Raw genomic sequence first — 18745 nt, forward strand, 5'->3', positions numbered from 1 at the left:
CGGTCTGGTGTCCCTTTTGTTTTTTTGCAGGTCAGATTGGGGGTGGCTTGGGAGGGCCTGGCTAAAGTAGAAAGGTGGGCAGTTGAAGTAGGTCATTCAGTCATTCGGCAAGCACAGTGAAGGAATACCATGGTGACTCCCAAACACACAAGGTTAGTGCCCTGGTCTCCAAACTCCAGTGTATCCACATTCCCCTGGAGGCTTGTTAAAAGTGGAGGTTTCTGGGCCCCAACTTGAGTTTCTGATTCATTGAGTGTGGAATGGAGACAATTTCATGCTGCTGGTCCAGGGATCACACTGGGCTAGTGAATTGGTTTCTAAACCTTGGCTTTCAAAGCAAATAACTGGAGTGTTTGAGTTCATTTAAAGTCTTGATGTCTGGAAGAGCCATCTTTAGACAATTTCTTACAGCTCTTGGGTAGCTGATCAACATGATTAAATGACTCGAGAACACTGGAGCCGATGCTCCCGGTTCCTTATGACTTTGTAGGATCCTCGGGCACCTTGTTCCACTGCTCCCAAATTGTGTCAGGTTGCAGTTCTTCAACATTCTGGGAGGGGACTTAGCCCCAGGGAAAGGACTGGTTGGGAGTGGCCCCATGATTCTAACATAGCTGCTCTTGGCCTCAGCTTTTTGGGTGGAACTTTTTACCTGTTGCTTTTGGAAGCTTAACATTGCAACTCCATTCAATAGTTCATCTTAAAGTTCACCTGAGGTCACCCAGCTAGGTGTCCCAAGCCCAGAGCCCATCATGCCATGATCCTCATGTCTCAATACCTCTAGCCTTTGGTTAAAGAAAAAGAGCCCACGAAGACTTAAATACCTCTCCAGAGGTTAATATTGGTCATCGGGTGCATGCAGAGGGATAAAGATGTGTGAACAGGGATGCACATGTAATGTATCAATTTAGCATCCGTTGGACTTGGCACCTCTGAGCTTCTGTTTCTTCATAACTAAAATGGGTTATAATCCTAGCTACCTCTATGATTACAGTTGTATGCCTTAATAATGTTGCATTCCTAAATGGTCTGGCCCAGAGTTGGACTGGAGAATGAGAAACCAATTAATGTTTTTCGGTGCTGCTGGGCTAGAACAGCCCAGGTGTGAGTTGCTATGGTGAGAACTGGCAATTAGCAAGCTGGGCTGGTACTCCTCTCTGAGGTATTGAGACCCCAGGGGCCTTGGCTACCTTGTTAAGCCATCTTGTGAACAGTGCTGCACCAAATGCCAGGACAGGATGAAGCAAAATAAACAGTCCCGGCCTCGAAACCCCAAGAAAGGAGATGGACTAGCTTTCCAGGTGAGGGGCCCTTGGGTGTTCTGGCCTGCTTGTGGGGCAGGCTTGGAGAGGCCTTGGCAGTTCTTTGTGTTTTCTCAAGATGGCCAGGTTCCGACCTGAGTGATCCCAGGCTCAGTGGCCAGGGGAGAATGTGATGAGCATTCTGTTCTGGGGAAGGGGTTGGAGTTTGCATCACATGTAGGCCTTTTCCAAAGTAACCTTGCAGTTGTCGGGGGCTGTATCTAGGTTCTGGTGTGTTGGTGGGGGTTACTTTGGGCAGCTGACCCTTGGAGAGATTTTTCTTTTAAAACTCTAAAAGGTGGGGATGATAAATCTTAACCTACTGCCTAGGGCTGCTGGTGAGTGTTCAAGGGCATGATCTGGGAACAGTGCTTTGCCTGCACGCAGCAAGCCCTCACATGTATTGGGTGGCATTCCGATAACGCAAGCCATTAATCAACAGTGTTAATGATTGGGTGCCGGTAGTAGTGATGGTAAGATCCAATATTTATTAATGTATTAATAAAGTCTTAAAAAGAAAGGATGGCGGTATTCCCCCAGGTGTTGCATAGGAGCTAGGTTGTAGTAACAGCAGTATCTGGTGTTGAAGTTGTGTCCATCACTGAGCCTCTTGCTCCTTGTTAGGGAGAGTGATGAGGGTGAACAGGGTCTTTCCTAGGGGTGCAGCTCCATGGCTGGTGGGGGATTGGCACTGAAGAGACAGGGTCTTCCTCTCGATCTCAGTTCCTCCATATTTCCTGCCAACTATTCTGTACCAGGCCTGTGTTTTTTCTTTGATTCCTCTCTGCAGCCGTACTTGGTGCACATCCTGGGTTCACCCCTCCTGACTTGTGACCTTGGGTGTTCGTGAGAGTCTCTGCCTCAGTTTACCTAACTGTAAAACAGGGATACTAGAAACCTCTTAAGGCTGACATGTGAATCAAATGATTCAGCTATGAAGAGCACGGAAGAGTGCCTGAGGGTAGTGAGTGCTGAACAAAAAGCAGCTGCTTTATTGTTATAGAACCCTCCTAGCAACCTTGGAATAAGGCTATGATTACCCTGATTATAGGTAACAGAATTGAGACAGAGCTCTCATAACACCCAAGGCTACACAGCTAGTGGCAAAGGAGTTGTGAGTTGGAATCTGTTCTGTGAAGCCAAAGTCGTCTACTGTTTCTCCTTGGTCTTACCTGTATTTATTTATTTAAAAATTTGTGTATGTGTGTGTATTTTTGTTTTCTGTTTTGTTGGATCTTGAAATTACCTGGGGTTCTTTGCAGTCTAAGGTACAATTTGCCTACCTTTCTTGCTTCCTTCTTCCTTTCTTCCAGCTTACCTTCCCTCCTCTCCCTCTTTTTTGCCTTCTTTTCTTCTTTACTTCTTTCTGTTTAACTTTATTGATTTCTTAATTTTTTTATTTAAAAATAATTTCAGACTTAGAGAAAAGTTGGAAAAAATTGTACAAAGAATTCCTAAATACCCATCACCCAAATTCCTCAAATGTTAACATCTTGCCACATTTTTTTGGTCATCCTCTTTGTATTTTTTCTGAAGCATTTGAGAGTAAGTTGCAGACATGATGTCTCTTTACCCGTAAATCCTTCCCTGTGTATTTCCTGAAGATTGGAACATTCTTTTACATAACTACAGTGCATTTATCACAATCAGGTAATGAACATTCATTCATTTATCTATCTAGTTTATAGACTTTATTTAGATTTTGCGAATTGTTCTAACACCTTTATAGAGGAAGAAAAATAAATAATAAATATAATAAATAAATAGACCAGTATCTATTCCAGAATCACACATTGCACTTGCTTATTTTTGATATTTAAAACTTTTAATTGTGAAATATATCAACAGAGCAGTATATTTAAATCTCAGTGCTTCAGGCCTGATAAACCTACCTGTGCCCTCTGAGCTTTGGTTCATTCAGAGCATTGCAGAAAGAAAACAGTGCTTCGCGTTACTGGAGTTGGTGACTTTTCTCTGAGTCTGCATATGTTGCTCTCTGCTGGGAACAGCCTTCTCTCCCATGCCAGGCTAGTCCTCTGGTTCTCACCTCTTCCAGGAAGACTACTTTGCCTTTCGCCCCCATTCTAAAACAGGGTTAGGAGCCTTTCCCTAATCCTGAGCCCTCCTTCCCTGTGGACAAACGGAAGAATTTATCTCAGCACAGAGCTCTCTGTATTATAATTTCTTATTTTTGTGGTTGTCTCCTTCGTGAGCTTGTGAGGTCCTCAAGGCAGCTGAGACCTCCCAGCAACACTTTTTTTTTCCAACAACAATTTTGAGTTTAATAAACTTGTCATACATTTGGAAAACTCAGGCCTTGAAGTCATAGTTTTTCGTTTTATTTTTGTAGGAGACTCAGGATTTTTATCTGTGATAATTGTATTACTTTACATAATAAAACGATCACTCACAGATGCATATTGTTGGTTTCCAAAGCTATTTCTTCTACTGAATGGAAATCCCTTTTTCCTTTTTATCTTCAGACCTTTTGCAGTTAAAGTTTAATATGACCCAGATAACCTTGGTTAGCCCCTTTTCGGGGAGGCGAATGTACTCTGAGCAGATCATGTGCCCCTCTCTCACTTCTTTGGGACCTGTCTCCCGCGAGGGTAGAAGAGTTTTATTTTGGAGGTCCTTGCTCAGAAACCGGTGATTCCTTGTGTCTCCAGAACCAAGTCAAAGCTTTTATGCTGGCACTTGAGGCTCTTGACTTGGCTTTTTCCATTTATCTCACCTCCCACACTAATGCCCGGCCACCCAACCAAAATGGCCTTTAGGTAATGCTGACAATAATTAACATTAATTAAATATTGACATTAATTGAAAGGGGCTCAGAAATCACTAACATTTATTGAGCACATGCTAATGTGCTAGGACATGGTCTAAGAACTTCACATACATTTCACTTAATTCTACTAGCAGAGTCAGGATTTAAATCCAGACCCGCTGGTTTCGCTACTTAGGAAATTTGCTTAGCCTGTTGGAAATTTAATGTCTTTGTGTATAAAATGAGGATAACAGGTTGATATGAAGCACGGATAATCAATTATCTGTGCTTCGTATCAATTCACTATAATGCTAATATTACTACTATCTCTATAATCATTTAGTGGGTTACAGGGGTTTTCGCTACATACCAGAGAGACAAACAACAATACTGGTGTTTAAAATACCCAAATGCCTCTAGACTGGTAAACAGCTCCTGCCCCAGCTTCCCACATGGTTCTTCCTTGAACATCTCCCCAGTATTCAGCAACTAACTGGCCCAGAAGGGGCGTCCAGGACCCTATTCCATGTAATACAGGTGCCATCTCCCTTGCCACATACTGCTCTTGCCTAGCACTAAGTCTGTTTTGTAATTAAACAGTAATTTGCGTCATTTGTTATATCCTCTGCCTCCCCTGACAGAATGGAAACTTTAAGAACTCTGAGGCTATGTCTGGTTTTTGCTCACCATCAAATCCCCAGGACCTAATTGACCAGGGAAAACAAATATTTGATGAACACGTGAATAAATGATATCTAGGCCAGGAAACTAGCTCGAAACTTGCATTAGCCTCTGATGCTGAGCCAATTGACTTTTCTGAGCCTCAGTTTCCTCTTCTGTAGGGTGGGTGCAATTCATTCTTTCAGCGGGTCTCTAAGAACCTATGTATCAGGCTCTGGGGCACAGCCGGAACAGGATTGAGAAGATCCTTGCTTCCGTGGAATTTATGGAAAGGCAGACAATAAAAGCGAATTTCCTAAGTAGCAAATAAACAAGATAACTTCGTAAGGTACTAACAAGAAAATAAACGAATGATATTACAGGGTTATTATCGACAGTATTCACAGAATGTGTCTCTGTGGTGACTTAAGTTCTTACTCAAAGCCCCTATCAAGTATCTTTATTACCCAATAACCCATTTTTGTGGAAATTCATTGTAAAACCAATTATTTTTGGCTATTAGGATGGAGAATTTGTAACTGGAACCCCCCTTCCAGGCGGAGGCACGCCCAGCCCGAGGAGGGACCTCATTGGCTGCGGCATACCATGTGGCTACATCGCCCTGGCAGTCGGCGTCCCGCCTCTTGGGCCCCTCAGCCGTCGATCAAAGGTCGGGCTCCGCCCCCGGCGCGCGCTGAGTCTCCCCATAAAGGAGTCAGAGTAAGACATCTGCCCTGCCTACCATGGTGGGGGCACAAGGCGTCACGCGCATGGGCGGGGCGGGGTCGCCTGGCATGGTCGAGACCTGAGGCCCATTAATGAACCGAATGGGCACGGCAGTGATGCGGTCCCGCCGAGAGAGCTGCGCAGAGCTGAAGAGGGCAAGGGCGAAGCGGCAACAGGGGTGCCGATGGGGTCGGGCAGGGCGCCGATCGGTCCTGCGAGCGGCGCTGCTGGCGCATGCCGCCCCCGTCGGTACGGTTCCGGGTGGGGAAGCGGCGGTCAAAACGACCGAGCGCGGGTCGGGGGGCTTCTCTTTCACCGGGGGGGCGGGCCGGTCAGAAGCCGGAAGTAGGGGCTGCCCCACGGCGCGTGGGGACTTCTGGGCCGTAGGCGAGGTTTGGAACCCCAACCGTGGTGGTAGGAGGTTAGGGGGTGGCCGGCCCAGGTAGGGGGTGTGTATGATTGAAGTGAGTCCTGCTGGGAACTGGGGGGACCCCTTCTGTTGGAGGCGGTGTCTCTTGATGGTTAAGAGTTGAGGTTTTAATTTACAACTGGGTTTTATTCCCTGCTGTGCGACCTTGGGCATGTGCTTTAATCTTCCTGCGCCTTAGTTTCCTCGTTTGTGAAACGAGGACAATTATAATAGTACGTACAGAAAGTTATAACGCGGTGCGTGACAAAAAGCAAGCCATTTCAATGGAATCCTGTTTTCATTGAGCATGTACTAGGTGCTAGGCACTGTGGTAAGCGCTGGCTATACACCCAGGAGTAGGAGGGCAAAGGCCTGCTCTCCAGGAGTCTACATTGTGGTGGGGAGATAGGAAATAAAATGGGTGCAGTGACAAAATAATTTCATATAACTATTAGGAAGACAATTTAGCAGGGCGATGTTTGCAGTGTGCTTTTCCAATCCCAGCTTCACAGTTGTCCTGGGGTGCTACAGGACAGAGCTTGGCCTCTGCCTCATTTAGGGGATGAGGATCCTGAGGCCCATGGAAGGAAGGTGCACAAGGCCTGGCATCCACCTGTCTAATGGAGTGTCTCTAAGAAGAGGAATAATAATTATTTGCTAATTGAACACTTGCTTAGTGTCAGGCATTGTGTTAAGTGCTTAATGTGGTATGTTGTTGTTTAATATCACATAGTCTCTAAGAGAGATCTTCATTTTGCAGATGAGCGGACTTAGATTTTTAGAGGTGGAGTGATATGCTTTTGGCTGTCCAGCAAGTGGCTGAACCCACATTTGTGACTCTTGAGTCCAGGTTCCGAACCTCTATATTGCACTGCCTCCCTGAGGTCCAAACTTAGCATGTTTCATACCAGTGTGTCCTTCACTGTTGTGTGTTAGAGTGCCCAGCACAGTTTCTGGCACATAGGGAAGCTTAGGACATGATGTACTTTTCAATGAAGTGTTTTCACTTTAATTCTCCATCCTCACCACCATCTTGTGCAGAAGATATTGTTCACCTTTTACAGGTGAGCCATTTGTGATCCAGAAAGGTGAAGTGTTTATCCAGTGTCACATCACTTTTTCTGGTAGCATCTCTCTCCTCTTTCTGTAGGGCTTTGTATGGTGCCTTGAAATCAGAATGGGTTTGGGAGTCTGCTAGGAGAACTAATCAAGGAGGAGAGAAACCCGGGAAGGCAAGAGGGAGCCTTTTCAAGGCAGTTGAAACCTGGATCAAGGAGTTCTTTAAGGGTGGGATTTGTGTGGTGGTCATGGGGTCTTCCATTGAGGCCAAGCAATGGAATCTTCATGGAGGCAGAACGAGCTGTGGCTAGCTGTAGCTCTGAGAACTGGGCTCTGTTTTGACTGCCTAGAAGAACCAATTAATTGGTTGAGTCAGTGGATGTTTATTGCACAGGGTGCCTAACCCCATGTATTTAGTGGCTGCAGAGTTTGTGGAGCACATGGGACCAGGTATTAACGTACTGTTAATGAAAGACTTGTAAATTATGTGATGATAGGCCATTAACGTTTTCTGAGCTGGGGTGTGGTCAGGAGACACGTGGCTTAACCAGCTGCTTATATGGTAGCATGACACACATAATACCCGATGTAGATATAAATGTCGCCAAAATAGATTACAAGTGCTCAGCCTGGGACCATGTTTTTTGTTTGGATGTATCTCTCCTTGGTACCTGATAATAGCGTTTTGCACATAGTACGCTTTTCATTCATTCATTTAGGGATTTTAAATACTTGATCTGATTTGTGATTTAGAAAATTTCCTCTGGCTGCTGTAATTTGAAGACTGTTGCAGTGGATCCAGATGAGAGATGGTGGTGACAGGTCTCTGTTTTTGGCATTGGAGATAGAATGAGTGAGACGAGGTCCCTCCTTGCCCTAGACCTATTACCTGTTATGTGTCAAATAGCATGCCAGGTATTTTGGGTGCCTTATTTTATTTAAACCTCACCTCATCCTTTCCAGATAGGTGGCATTAACTCATAAAATAACTGAGGTATATTGAAGTTAAGTAACTCACTCAAGGTCACACAGCTAATGAATGACAGTCTCAAGTTCAAATCCAGGTTCTCCTGGCTTGAAATTCTCAGCTCTTTCAACAGAGCAAATTGCCTTCTGGCCTAAATCTAGTCCAGGAGTGATTTCAGAAATAAAGAGATAATGACAGTCTAGTGCGATAATGCCTCTCTTAGAGGTTTGAATGAAGTGCTGTGAGAACGTGGGGATTAATTTCCCAGGGGAGTCAGTAGCTAAATTGCGTTGGCTTCTTGTGCAGCAGTTTTATCATGTGGGTTAAAAATGTAAGAGTGTTGATGGTTTCCTTTGTGAAAAGTTTATGTAGATACATTTTTCTCTCATAGACACTGACCTGCCAAGCTGAAAACAGGTGGCATTTTTTGAGCATCCACTATTTGCAAGGCACCGTGCCAAGGGCTGTGTAGGTGAATGTGGGATGTGAGGGCACAGACCTGATAAGTCATTGACCTCTTCAGACCTCAGTCATCCCTGCTCATAAAAAGGGATTTTAATGCATAGATCTCCATCTCTTCCAGCCCTCACATTCTGTAATTGTGTGACTCATGCAGCAGCCTAGTGCAGGAGATGGGTGTGGGAAGAACAGCTTGTACACTAGTCACTAGGTGGAGAAAATGAAGTGCCACAGAGAACATGGGATCTCATGGTGGTTCCAAATTTACTCTTTTTTCCCCTCATTGGTAATATTGGTGTTTCATGGAATGAAAATTATAGGCGTCAAGGTCACTGTGAAATCCAGTATTTTATCACTGTGTGTCTTAGTAGCAATTGCCCAGAGATTTCATTTAGGTACAGATTTGCCTGTCCTTATCTCATATTTCTTGAGTCTTTCCTTCCCACTGTTCTCTACCAGAAGTCAGGGTCATCTTTTTCAAATTTAAATGAGAGTGTGATTCTGCCCCGCAACAGTGAAAGTACAATCCAAACTCCTTACCCTGGTCTAGAGTCCTAACATGATCTGGCTTCTCTTCCTTTTCCACCTCTGTTCCTGCTCGCCCTCTTGCTCATTGGGCTATAGCCCCCTTCTTTCAGATCTTCCTGTGGCTGCTTCCTTCTTATTCTTAAGCTCAAACATCAACTCAGGCTTTCCCTGACCACATTCCCACCATCCCCATTGGCCCAGAGGTCTATATGAAATGACTTTTGTTTGTGTATTTGGTCATTGTCAAACTTCCACTACTAATATGTGAACTCTGCAGACAGGCAACTAATCTCTCCTGCTTACCTGTTTCTCTGTCCCTAAAACAGTGCTCAGAAAACATTTATAGACTTGAATGAGGATGACAGTGGCATCCACATTTAATAGCATTTTAAGTTAATGTATTTCTATGTGTTGTTTTGAATTCGAAAACCTGGCAGAAGAGTGAGGGGAAAGAATGTGGATGATGGGGCTGGGCAGGCTTGGCTGGCAATTCCCAGGGCTCTGTGTTGAAACTCTTTTTCTTCATCTGTGAAATGAAGTGAACCTTGCAGAGGGTTGTCAAGGTTATATGACAAGTATCTACGAAGCTCTTGGTTCTTAGTCTCCCAGGTGGTTCAGCAGAGAATTAGTACCAAGGACTCTTCACTATAAGGTCATTTGCTACTACCTTTGTAGTACCTAAGTTATTGAAAGCTTATTTATTTATTTTTATTATAAAAGTAGATATAGTCTTTAAAGAAAATTGGGAAAATAGTGAAAACTATAAAGAGGAATTAATAAAAAGCCCACCATTTGAAAACTGTAAACATTTTGATGTTAATGGATAAACTTGGCCTGATGTTTGTTTAGAGAACATACCTGTTTGTGCATCAGCCTCCCTTCATAAAGCATTTAATCATCCCTTAGCGTCTTATAGCTTAAAATTTTATACCAATCACATTAAAATGGGACCTAAGTTTTAGGCTGGCTTGTGTTGGGCAATTCATTTCAGGTCATGTTTATGTGTGGAAATCCAGTGGATTTCATGGCTGGAAAAGTATCTCTGATTTGGCCTCTTGGGGAAGAAGATGAGGCTTAGATATTGAGAGTTTCTGTAGGTTTGCTATGGGTGACTCTCCAGGAAATGCTTGCTCTCCCTTGCATGCTTAATAACACAAACCCTTCTCTTTTCCTCATGCTATAGAAGATGGCAGTGAACGTATATTCAACATCAGTTACCAGTGATAATCTAAGTCGACATGACATGCTGGCCTGGATCAATGAGTCCCTGCAGTTGAATTTGACAAAGATAGAACAGTTGTGCTCAGGTAAGAGAAATCCACTAGACCACTTTTCCAGGAAGGTCTGCATGCAGGTCCTTCAGGAATGCCTCAATCTGTATTTGACTGCAAATGACATAGGTTCAGGTTCTGTGTTAGGGCTGCCTCATTTCTTCACAGCCCTACCCTGGTTCCACTTTTGAAAGGAACTGTGCTTAAAAAGAGCATGCTTCTGGCCTGTGGTCCCCCATCTCCCACTGTAGAGGCTGCATTCTGAGGCCTGTAGCTTTGGCCTAATATCTGCGTCTCTGCTCTTTTGCATCTATCTTTAAAATGTTTCATTTGAGGGCGATATTGATAATTGTTCTAGTTTTCTATTGGTTTATCAGTGGCATTTCTTATTCCAAGTAGCACAAGACCAAAGCCAGGCGAATGCCATTTCAGCCGCAATTTTATCCAACTTCTCTGTTTAATAAAAATTTGGCAGAGGTGTAATGATTTAAAATGAACAAAAACATGTTCTGTTTCTGTATGTACTAACTGTATAACATTTAGAAGCCTAGAAAGAAGAAAAAAATGCTAGTAGTTCCATCATTTAGAGAAAGCTACTGTTAGGTGTTTTCTACTTTTCTGTGTACGTACATATTGGTATATATTCTAGCTTTCTCAGTTTAACGTTATGTTGTGAATATTCCTTAGAGTGGTTCACTATCTTGGAAATAATTATTTTTAATGACTATATACTATTCCTTTATGGATATGCTTGAATTGTTTAATATCTTCCCAATTTTTATACATTTAGGTTGTTTCTAATTTTTCCATTGTGAATATTGCTAGGTTGAGTATCCTTTTACATAAATCTTATCTCTGCTTATTTTTTCAGTGATTCCTAGAAATGTAATTAACTAGTTCAAAGAGTATAAACTTCAGATTCTTGGTTAATTATTTTTCATAAAGGTGTTTTCAGTTTCTACTGCCTCTGAGAGACTTTTCTAACTCACTCTTTGAGAGTTCTGCTGACCACCCCTGACTGTTCTGCCATAAGGAATGTGTCAGGGTTATCGAAAACTGGATTTACCACAAGATAGGAAGTGAAGACAAGAATGTGCCAGAAGAAAGATGCAACATATATCCTGCTGCTATTTAAATTCTTATCTTGTTTGAGGGATAGAGAATTAGAACCCTCAGCTAATCCTAGTAATTAATGACAATAATCATTTAATTGAACACTTACGTGCCAGGATTATAGAAATGCTTTTCAACTGTCTCTTCATTTAATTCCCACTGTACCTCCATGAGGTAAGGATGTTTATTAACCTTATTTTACAGATGAGGAAATGGACTTAGAGAAATTAAGTAACAAGTCCAGAGTTATACAACCAAGGACAGAGCTGAGACTGGAACTTTCATTCAAATCAAGAGCCCGTGCTCTTCAACCCTGTACCCTACTCACTTTCCAGACTTTTCCTTTACGATTAGTACCCTTTGGATCAATTTAAAATTATTGCTCTCATGTAAACAATTTTTAAAAAATGAATTCAGCTTCTGTACTTCCTTGTTTTGTAGCTGTGTCCTAGTCTTGGTTTCATTTACTCGTCTTGTTATTTCCGCTGAGAGGCTTAATCTCAGTTTTCCAGATTGGTTAGGGGAAGGCTTCATGTGAAGTTGTTCAGTGAAACAGTGGTGCCCAAAAGTCATGCTGATTAAACACGAGCTACTTTGTTGGTCAGAGGCATAGGTTGTTAGCCTCAGATCTGGGCTGCTTTCCCCTCATTTTCTATTTCCTCAGTTTCATCATCACATCCCCTTTTGTTTGAGGCTTTTAAAGGACTTGTTTGCCCTGTGATTTATGACTAATATGGGGATGAGCTCATCCTAGTTTTCATTGGAGGTTGCTTTTTCACCATCAATTTCTGCCTAAAATTTACCTTTCTGTAAATATAGTCCAAAGTATGTTTCACTTAGTTAATTGGAAAATGAGATCTCTTTTTAGTTTGTAGATAAAGTTGTACATGTGCTGATCTGGCTCCAGATTTATCTCATTTGGACAGGAAGCTGTCATGGTAGTCAGGACTGGGCATGATGAGGCTTCAATTTGCTCTGAGCCATATGACTTTGGATGAGTCCCTTAATATTCTAGTTCCTCATCTGTAAAACTGGGGTAGTAGGACCTGGCCTACTTGTTGGGCTGTTGTGACCTGTGAAAACATGTCAGATATGGTTTCTTTACCAGATTCCAGAAATGAGGGACTGCCTGTGCATTACAGAGCCTGGTTTTGAACCTAGATTTTTCTGACCACACGGCCCGCATTCTTTCTACTGTATACGTGTTATGTCTTTTTAAAAGAAGTTTTTGGAAGAGAGTTTAATGGAAATTACATATAATAATATTATTATTAAAAATATGTGAAGAATTTTAACTTTGCCTTTCGGCTGCTACTTTCTTATCTTAGATAAAAGTGCTTTTCCCCAGTAGAAAGTGGTAAGTGCAGGACACTTAACTGCGATTTGTGAACAAACTTTAATTCATTCATAACAGCTTCTCTTTTTGAAAGCAATATAGGGCTTCTTTCAGAGTATGAAGATGGTTGCATTATTTCACATTAATGTTTAGAAAACCAGGTCTCGGCTTCCAATATGAGACCAGACAGGATGAGCTGCAGACACTGTGTCCCTGAAGAAGGCCTGTTGCCAGGGGCTTGGAGCCATAGAGAAAGTGAGGCTCCTCACTTGTGTTTACTGAGCCCCAAGCAGAATCCCAATAGCCTTTAACACTGGTGCCTTGTGCTTCCTATTCTTGCCTCTGATGAGAAAGAGGGTCAAGCAGACCAGAATTTTCTACCAAATACAAGCTTTAAAAGGTGAGAATAGATTTTTCCCTTGAGAGGGCAAAAATCCTACAGTACTAATTCTGAGATCCTATATTATTAATGTGCTGGCTGCCTGTGAAATGGCTGATTTTGTCAGTATTGTGGGCTCCCCCACCCCCTAAACAGTGAAAGGAGCCTTTGCTTGGCTCTTGTAGTGAGATAGGGTGAGGATAACTTTCAGTGATAGAGTTGGCAGGTTGTTACAAGATTATTACATTCTGTAGTCTCCCTGTTTTGGAGAGCTAGTCATCAAGAGAGCAAACCTGATCACAGAGAAGGATTTTGATGAGGGATTTCTTGTGTCAAAAAGGGGATGCTGGTTGCCTTTGGTCAGCCATTCCTCTGTTCCATTCCATATTCAGGCCCTTCGGCATTTTTCCAAGGGCCCAGCACGGTGCTTTGAACGTGTCAGTTGGCCATCTCTGAATGTTCTTATCTGCCCCTTCTCTTCTTGCCTTCTCCCTGCCAGCTTGGCCGCCTCCAGTTAGTTCCTGTGGTGCAAAGCATAGGGGAGATGTTCAGATGCTCCCAGGCAAATGCTAGATTTCATTTTTCCTCAGCTTTAATGTGGGGCGCTGCCAGCCTTTAGTTTCTATGAAACAGCAGCTTGTCAGTTTTGCTCGTGCTACTCTGAGGGTGTATGACCAAACTCCGAACCAGACCTCCCCCACTTTTTCTCTTCAAGTTGACTCCCTTTTCCAGACATCTATATAAGGCTGTGAATTCACCATTCTTCCAGTGTCACTGGCCTGAGGAGCGTCTTTTGAAGCTAATTCACAAAGTTTTGTATATCTTCTGAAGGGCGTTTTGGATCCAGCCCCTTCTCAGTTTGCGGACTGCTGTCACAGTGGCCCCCTGAGCACTAGGTTCTGTTTAAATTTCCTCACCTCCCTCTTCCCTTTTGTACCACATTACACTGCAGCCTTTCTGCGACCATTTTTAATGAGTCACTTCTGTGCTGAAGGAAGTATTGCTTCAAACTTTTTTGCTTAAGTCTTCAAGCATCTCTTTGATTTTCCTTTGCCTTAATTAAAGCAAAACGAAAGACAAGAAACTTATTTTCTTTTAATTATAAGTGACAATCCCTTGTAATGTCACAAGTTGGTGATAGTTATTACCTTTTAGCTGTATTTTTTTCTAGTTAAGACTTTAGATATTGAGTGCTTATGATAGGCCAGGCACTTTTCAAAGTGCTTTACAAATAAAACCTGGAAGGTAAGGACGATCACTCCCATTTTACAGATAGGCAACTGAAGCACAGAGAGGTTAAACAGCTTGCCCAAGGTTATTCATTTTAGTTGTACTTTCAGTATTTTCTTATAATTTTAAAATTAATGTGACATACTGTATATACGGTTTTTATTTTTTGAATAAGAAAGTCTCAAAATGGTTTAAAATTCAAAAGGAACAAAAAAGTAAAACAGTGATAATTCTCCCTTTTAACTGGGTCTGCCATCTACCCAGTTCTCCTCTCCAGAGGAAACCAATGTTATCAGCTGGGTAGCCTCTAGTGAGTGTGTACGTACAAGCAGAAACATTCATCTATCTGTATTGTGTGAGTGTGCACACGCATGTGTGCTCTTTTCTCCCTTTTTACACAAATAACAGCATGTTGAATCACCCTGCATATTCTGCAGAGTGTTCTATATCAGAATATTGGATGTTACTTTCTTTTCTTTTATGGCCATGTAGTACCAAAGTTTCCTTGGATCAGTCCTTTGTTAATGGACAGACTGTTGATATTACAGGTTATTGCAGTAAGTAACATATACAAACAGACGTGGTGTACAGTTTTGTTTTCTACTTTTAAGATTAAAATAGGATTATTTTCCCATGTTAAACATCTTGAGGATGATTTTTAACATCTTCATTAGTGACTCCTCATGGCCCTCTATTTCCAAATTTTATTCATCCTTTAAGATGACTCAAGCTTCACCTACTCCCTAAAGCCTTAATACTTTAATTTAATACTAGGAGTGTTTTCTGTGTGTTTGAGTTAAAATACAGGGAATTCTTAATCTGGAGTTTTCTGATAGGGGAGCATCTATTCTGTGAAGAGTGTTGGCCATACTTTCATCTAATTTTCCGAGGGACCCTTGACCTGAAAGGGTTGAGAGCCAGCACACTTGTGATATTTCAAGTTTTTGGAACAAGGGCTGCATTGTGCCCTTGTTTTGTGTTCTCTTGCTTGCAGCATATATCCTAGTAGGGTGAGACTGTGGCCTCAACTTGGCAGTCGATGCCATGACACAGCTGATCGATCCTACCCTGAGTCTGTCTGCATCCTTAAGCCACAGATTATGTGGGCCCGTTCTGTCGCAGATTGTTGGGATAGCAGCCATTTAAGAGGGGTCCTCTTCTAGCCCTGTTTGGGTCACTAGCCTTTGTTATTAAGGCAGAGCCTGGAAGGAAGGTCCCTTTTAACCTGTTCCATTCCCAGTTGAGACATTTATAGGCCAGGAGTTTTCAGCCCTTTTGAATAAAATAGTCGATATACTTTTTATTTTAAACATTCACCTTTTTTTGGTGTTCCGATTACAAAACTAATATTCACTGTACTATATAATTATTTAAAAAATAGAATGCATGTGCTATCACCTTCCAGAGATGGCCACTATTCATTTTTGATCTGTAAAATTACAATTTTACATGGTTTAACCCAATACATTATTTTTTTCTAGTCTTTTTTTCTATATATATATATCAAGATGGATATTTTTACATATATTTGTATCTTTTCCTTTTAATATTAAATACTTTTGTATCTTTTTCTTTTAATATTAAATCTTGAGCTTTTCCTAAAAAAGTAAAAAATGTGTTTTGAGTGCCTGCATAATATTCTTTCAGGCAGATGGTATGCAAAAAATTTATGTAAATTGATTTCTCCTACCGTTGGAGATGTAGGTTGCTTCCTTTTTTACTCCTGTGAATATGGTTATGACAGCCCGTTTCACATGCATCTTTGACCCACTTTTAAAATATTGCTTCTTTAGGCTGGCCTCCCATGTGTTTATTAACCATTTACATTTTGTGAATGGTTCGATTGCTTTGTCCGTTTTTACAGAGGTCTTAATGTTTTTCTTTATATACATTTAAATTAGCTCTGTTTCAGCCAGTTAGAGTGTAGCAGCATTGCTTCTTTACTCAACTGTAAGGTATTATTAGAGGGTGTATAATAATGTTATGGAAAAGAGCCGAAGACAGGGAATCAGGATACCTGGAGTCTAGTCCTAAGCTTGTTCTTTGGCCTCTGTGGTCTTTGGGCCATACTTTATGGTCCTCGGTTTTTTAAGGCTCTAGGATTTTTTTAGCTCTAAGATAAAAACTGATAGTTACTGAAGCAGGCTTTTCTGAGAAGCACATGACTGCTGCTTTTAAGTGGTTTTGGTTGACTTGACCTGAAAGTCCCATGGATACCTTGAGAAAATCAGTAAAAGCACATTATTTTGTTGTTTCAGAAATTTTTTTTTTTTATGCATAAAGTAGTGCTATAGATATAGATGTTTAATTATCTTCTATGTGTGGTTTTTTTAAAAGTTGATTTGTATATATCAGGATCCAAATGAGATCTATACATTGCACTTGGTAAATTATGACTTTTAAGTCTCTTTTAAAATATAACAGTCATCACTCTTCATGTTATTAGTTTGTTGAAGACACTGGGTCATTGTCCTCTAGAATTTAGGACACTGTTAGTGTCCTTGGTTTTTAAAATTTAAATATTACTAATGTAGTGCCTGGTACATAGAATGCCCTCAGTATATTTTTCTTGGATGAGTAAATTAGTCACTTGAAAAACTAGGCTTTCACTTTCTGGTGCTCTTTTGTACTAAGAATGTCACTCTGGTCAATGAAATGCTTCTGCTCTCATTGCATATTCTTTCCAAAAATAATGATAATGGCACTCTTTATGCTAGAACTGGCAAGCAGCCGGTTTGGCATGATTTAAAGTAAATTGAATATACATGCTGTGGTGGTCTCTAGTTCTATAGAATACCTATTACCTAGTCACCGGATTTCTTGCCTCTCCCTGGGTTGTTCCTTTGGTGAATTATCCCTGGACGAGGGGATAAATGCACAGTGAAACCTGCCCTGTGTTGGAAAAGTGGAGTGCAGTTTGGTAGGCATTAGAAAAATAACATTCCTGGAAATTTCAAGCTTCAAGAAAATACTTCTTAGGGTGGTGATGGAGAAAAATGGGCAAGTGGAGAAGGAGCAAATGGGATGAAATACATGCAATAATTTCTTATAGTGGCCTTTAAAACAAAATAAATTGAAATGGAGGAACACAGAAATGTCTCCTAGCCAACTTTATTTATAAAATGATATATTACATTTATTTATTGCTCATTGTGTTTTTAATTATAGTTGACATACAATATTAGTTTCAGGAGTACAACATAGTAACTCAACATTATATACCTCACAAAGTGTTCATCATGAGAATTCTAATAACCATCTGTTACCTACTGTACTTAGTTATTATGATGATATTTACTCTAGTCCCTATATATTAACCCCCCATGAGTTATTTTATAAGTAGAAGTTTGTACTTCTTAATTCTCTTCTTTTCTGCCCAAGCCCCTACCTCCTTTCCCTTCTGGCAACCATCAGTTTGTTCTCTGTATCTATAAATTTATTTCTGTTTTGTTTGTTCTTTTGTGTTATTTTTTTAGATTCCACATGTAAGTGAAATCATACGGTGTTTGTCTTTCTCTGACTTACTTCGTTTAACATAATACTCTCAAGTCCATCCATGTTGTTACAAATAACAGGATTTCATTCTTTTTTATGGTTGTGTAATAGTCTATTGTATACATGTACCACATCATCTTTATCCATGCATCTGTTGATGGACACTTAAGTTGCATCCATATCTCGGCTATTGTAAACAATGCTGTAACGAACATAGTTAAGTTTATTTACAGATATGAAAAGCTCAGGAAGACAGACATCTTAGAAAAAAATTTTTTTAACCTTGGTCAGAGGATTAATCTTTGAAATACTTGGGAAATCCCTCCTCTTGCTGGTGGGGAAGAGGGTATGTCCTTGTGAAAAATCAGAAAATGTCACCAGTTTCCCTTTATTCTAGGCATTCATTTTTTTCTGTGGTAATCATTTTATTGTTATGCTGGTTTCTAATAAAGAATAATTTAAAAATTTCATAGAAACAGCCCTTTTTTCCTCTTCCTCATAGGCTCCCAAGTTCCAAGTGTGTTACAGAACCGGAGGTAAAACCAGTCTTGTTATAGAATTAAAGGTGACTTCAAAGTCAAGTGTTAATGAAGCTTTTGGGTTTTGTAGGTTGACTTTACAACTTTTTAAAATTGTACATTTTTGTAAAATTGTAAAAAGTTCACCTTGCTTCTTTAATAATTGCATTTAATGACTAGTGTGTATTTTATTCTTCTGTTTTGTTTATTCAGGGGCTGCCTATTGTCAGTTTATGGACATGCTGTTCCCTGGCTCCATTGCCTTGAAGAAAGTGAAATTCCAAGCTAAGCTAGAACATGAATATATCCAGAACTTCAAAATACTACAAGCAGGTTTTAAGAGGATGGGTGTCGACAAAGTAAGTACATTTTATTCTTTCATTTAGATCGTTTCTTATCTAGTGATTGTTACTAAGGATACAGATACTGGCCCATGACTTTGGACTTTTTTTTTTTCTTTTCCCAGTTTATATAATTATCTTTTCCCCAGCTACCATAGAATTTTCTAGGAGCAAAGTTTCCCTCTA

General features: G+C 40.9%; 1 protein-coding gene across 2 annotated transcripts in view; it reads left to right on the plus strand.

Annotated features, from left to right (window-relative positions):
* The first annotated feature begins 5807 nt into the window (after positions 1–5807).
* Positions 5808–18745, plus strand: part of MAPRE1 (microtubule associated protein RP/EB family member 1) — a 28550-nt gene continuing 15612 nt past the window's right edge. Inside the window, exons 1-3 of one of the 2 annotated variants that reach the window (XM_039864077.1) lie at positions 5808–5896; positions 10060–10183; positions 18432–18577. In XM_039864077.1, the coding sequence (XP_039720011.1) occupies positions 10063–10183; positions 18432–18577 (267 nt within the window). In that variant the 5' untranslated portion in view covers positions 5808–5896; positions 10060–10062. Of the gene's footprint in view, positions 5897–10058; positions 10184–18431; positions 18578–18745 lie in introns of those variants that run through there. The other variant, XM_039864078.1, reaches the window with a different exon arrangement.

This window comes from Pteropus medius, unplaced genomic scaffold (genome assembly GCF_902729225.1).
Source record: "Pteropus medius unplaced genomic scaffold, Ma_sr-lr_union100, whole genome shotgun sequence".
NCBI lineage: Eukaryota > Metazoa > Chordata > Mammalia > Chiroptera > Pteropodidae > Pteropus > Pteropus medius.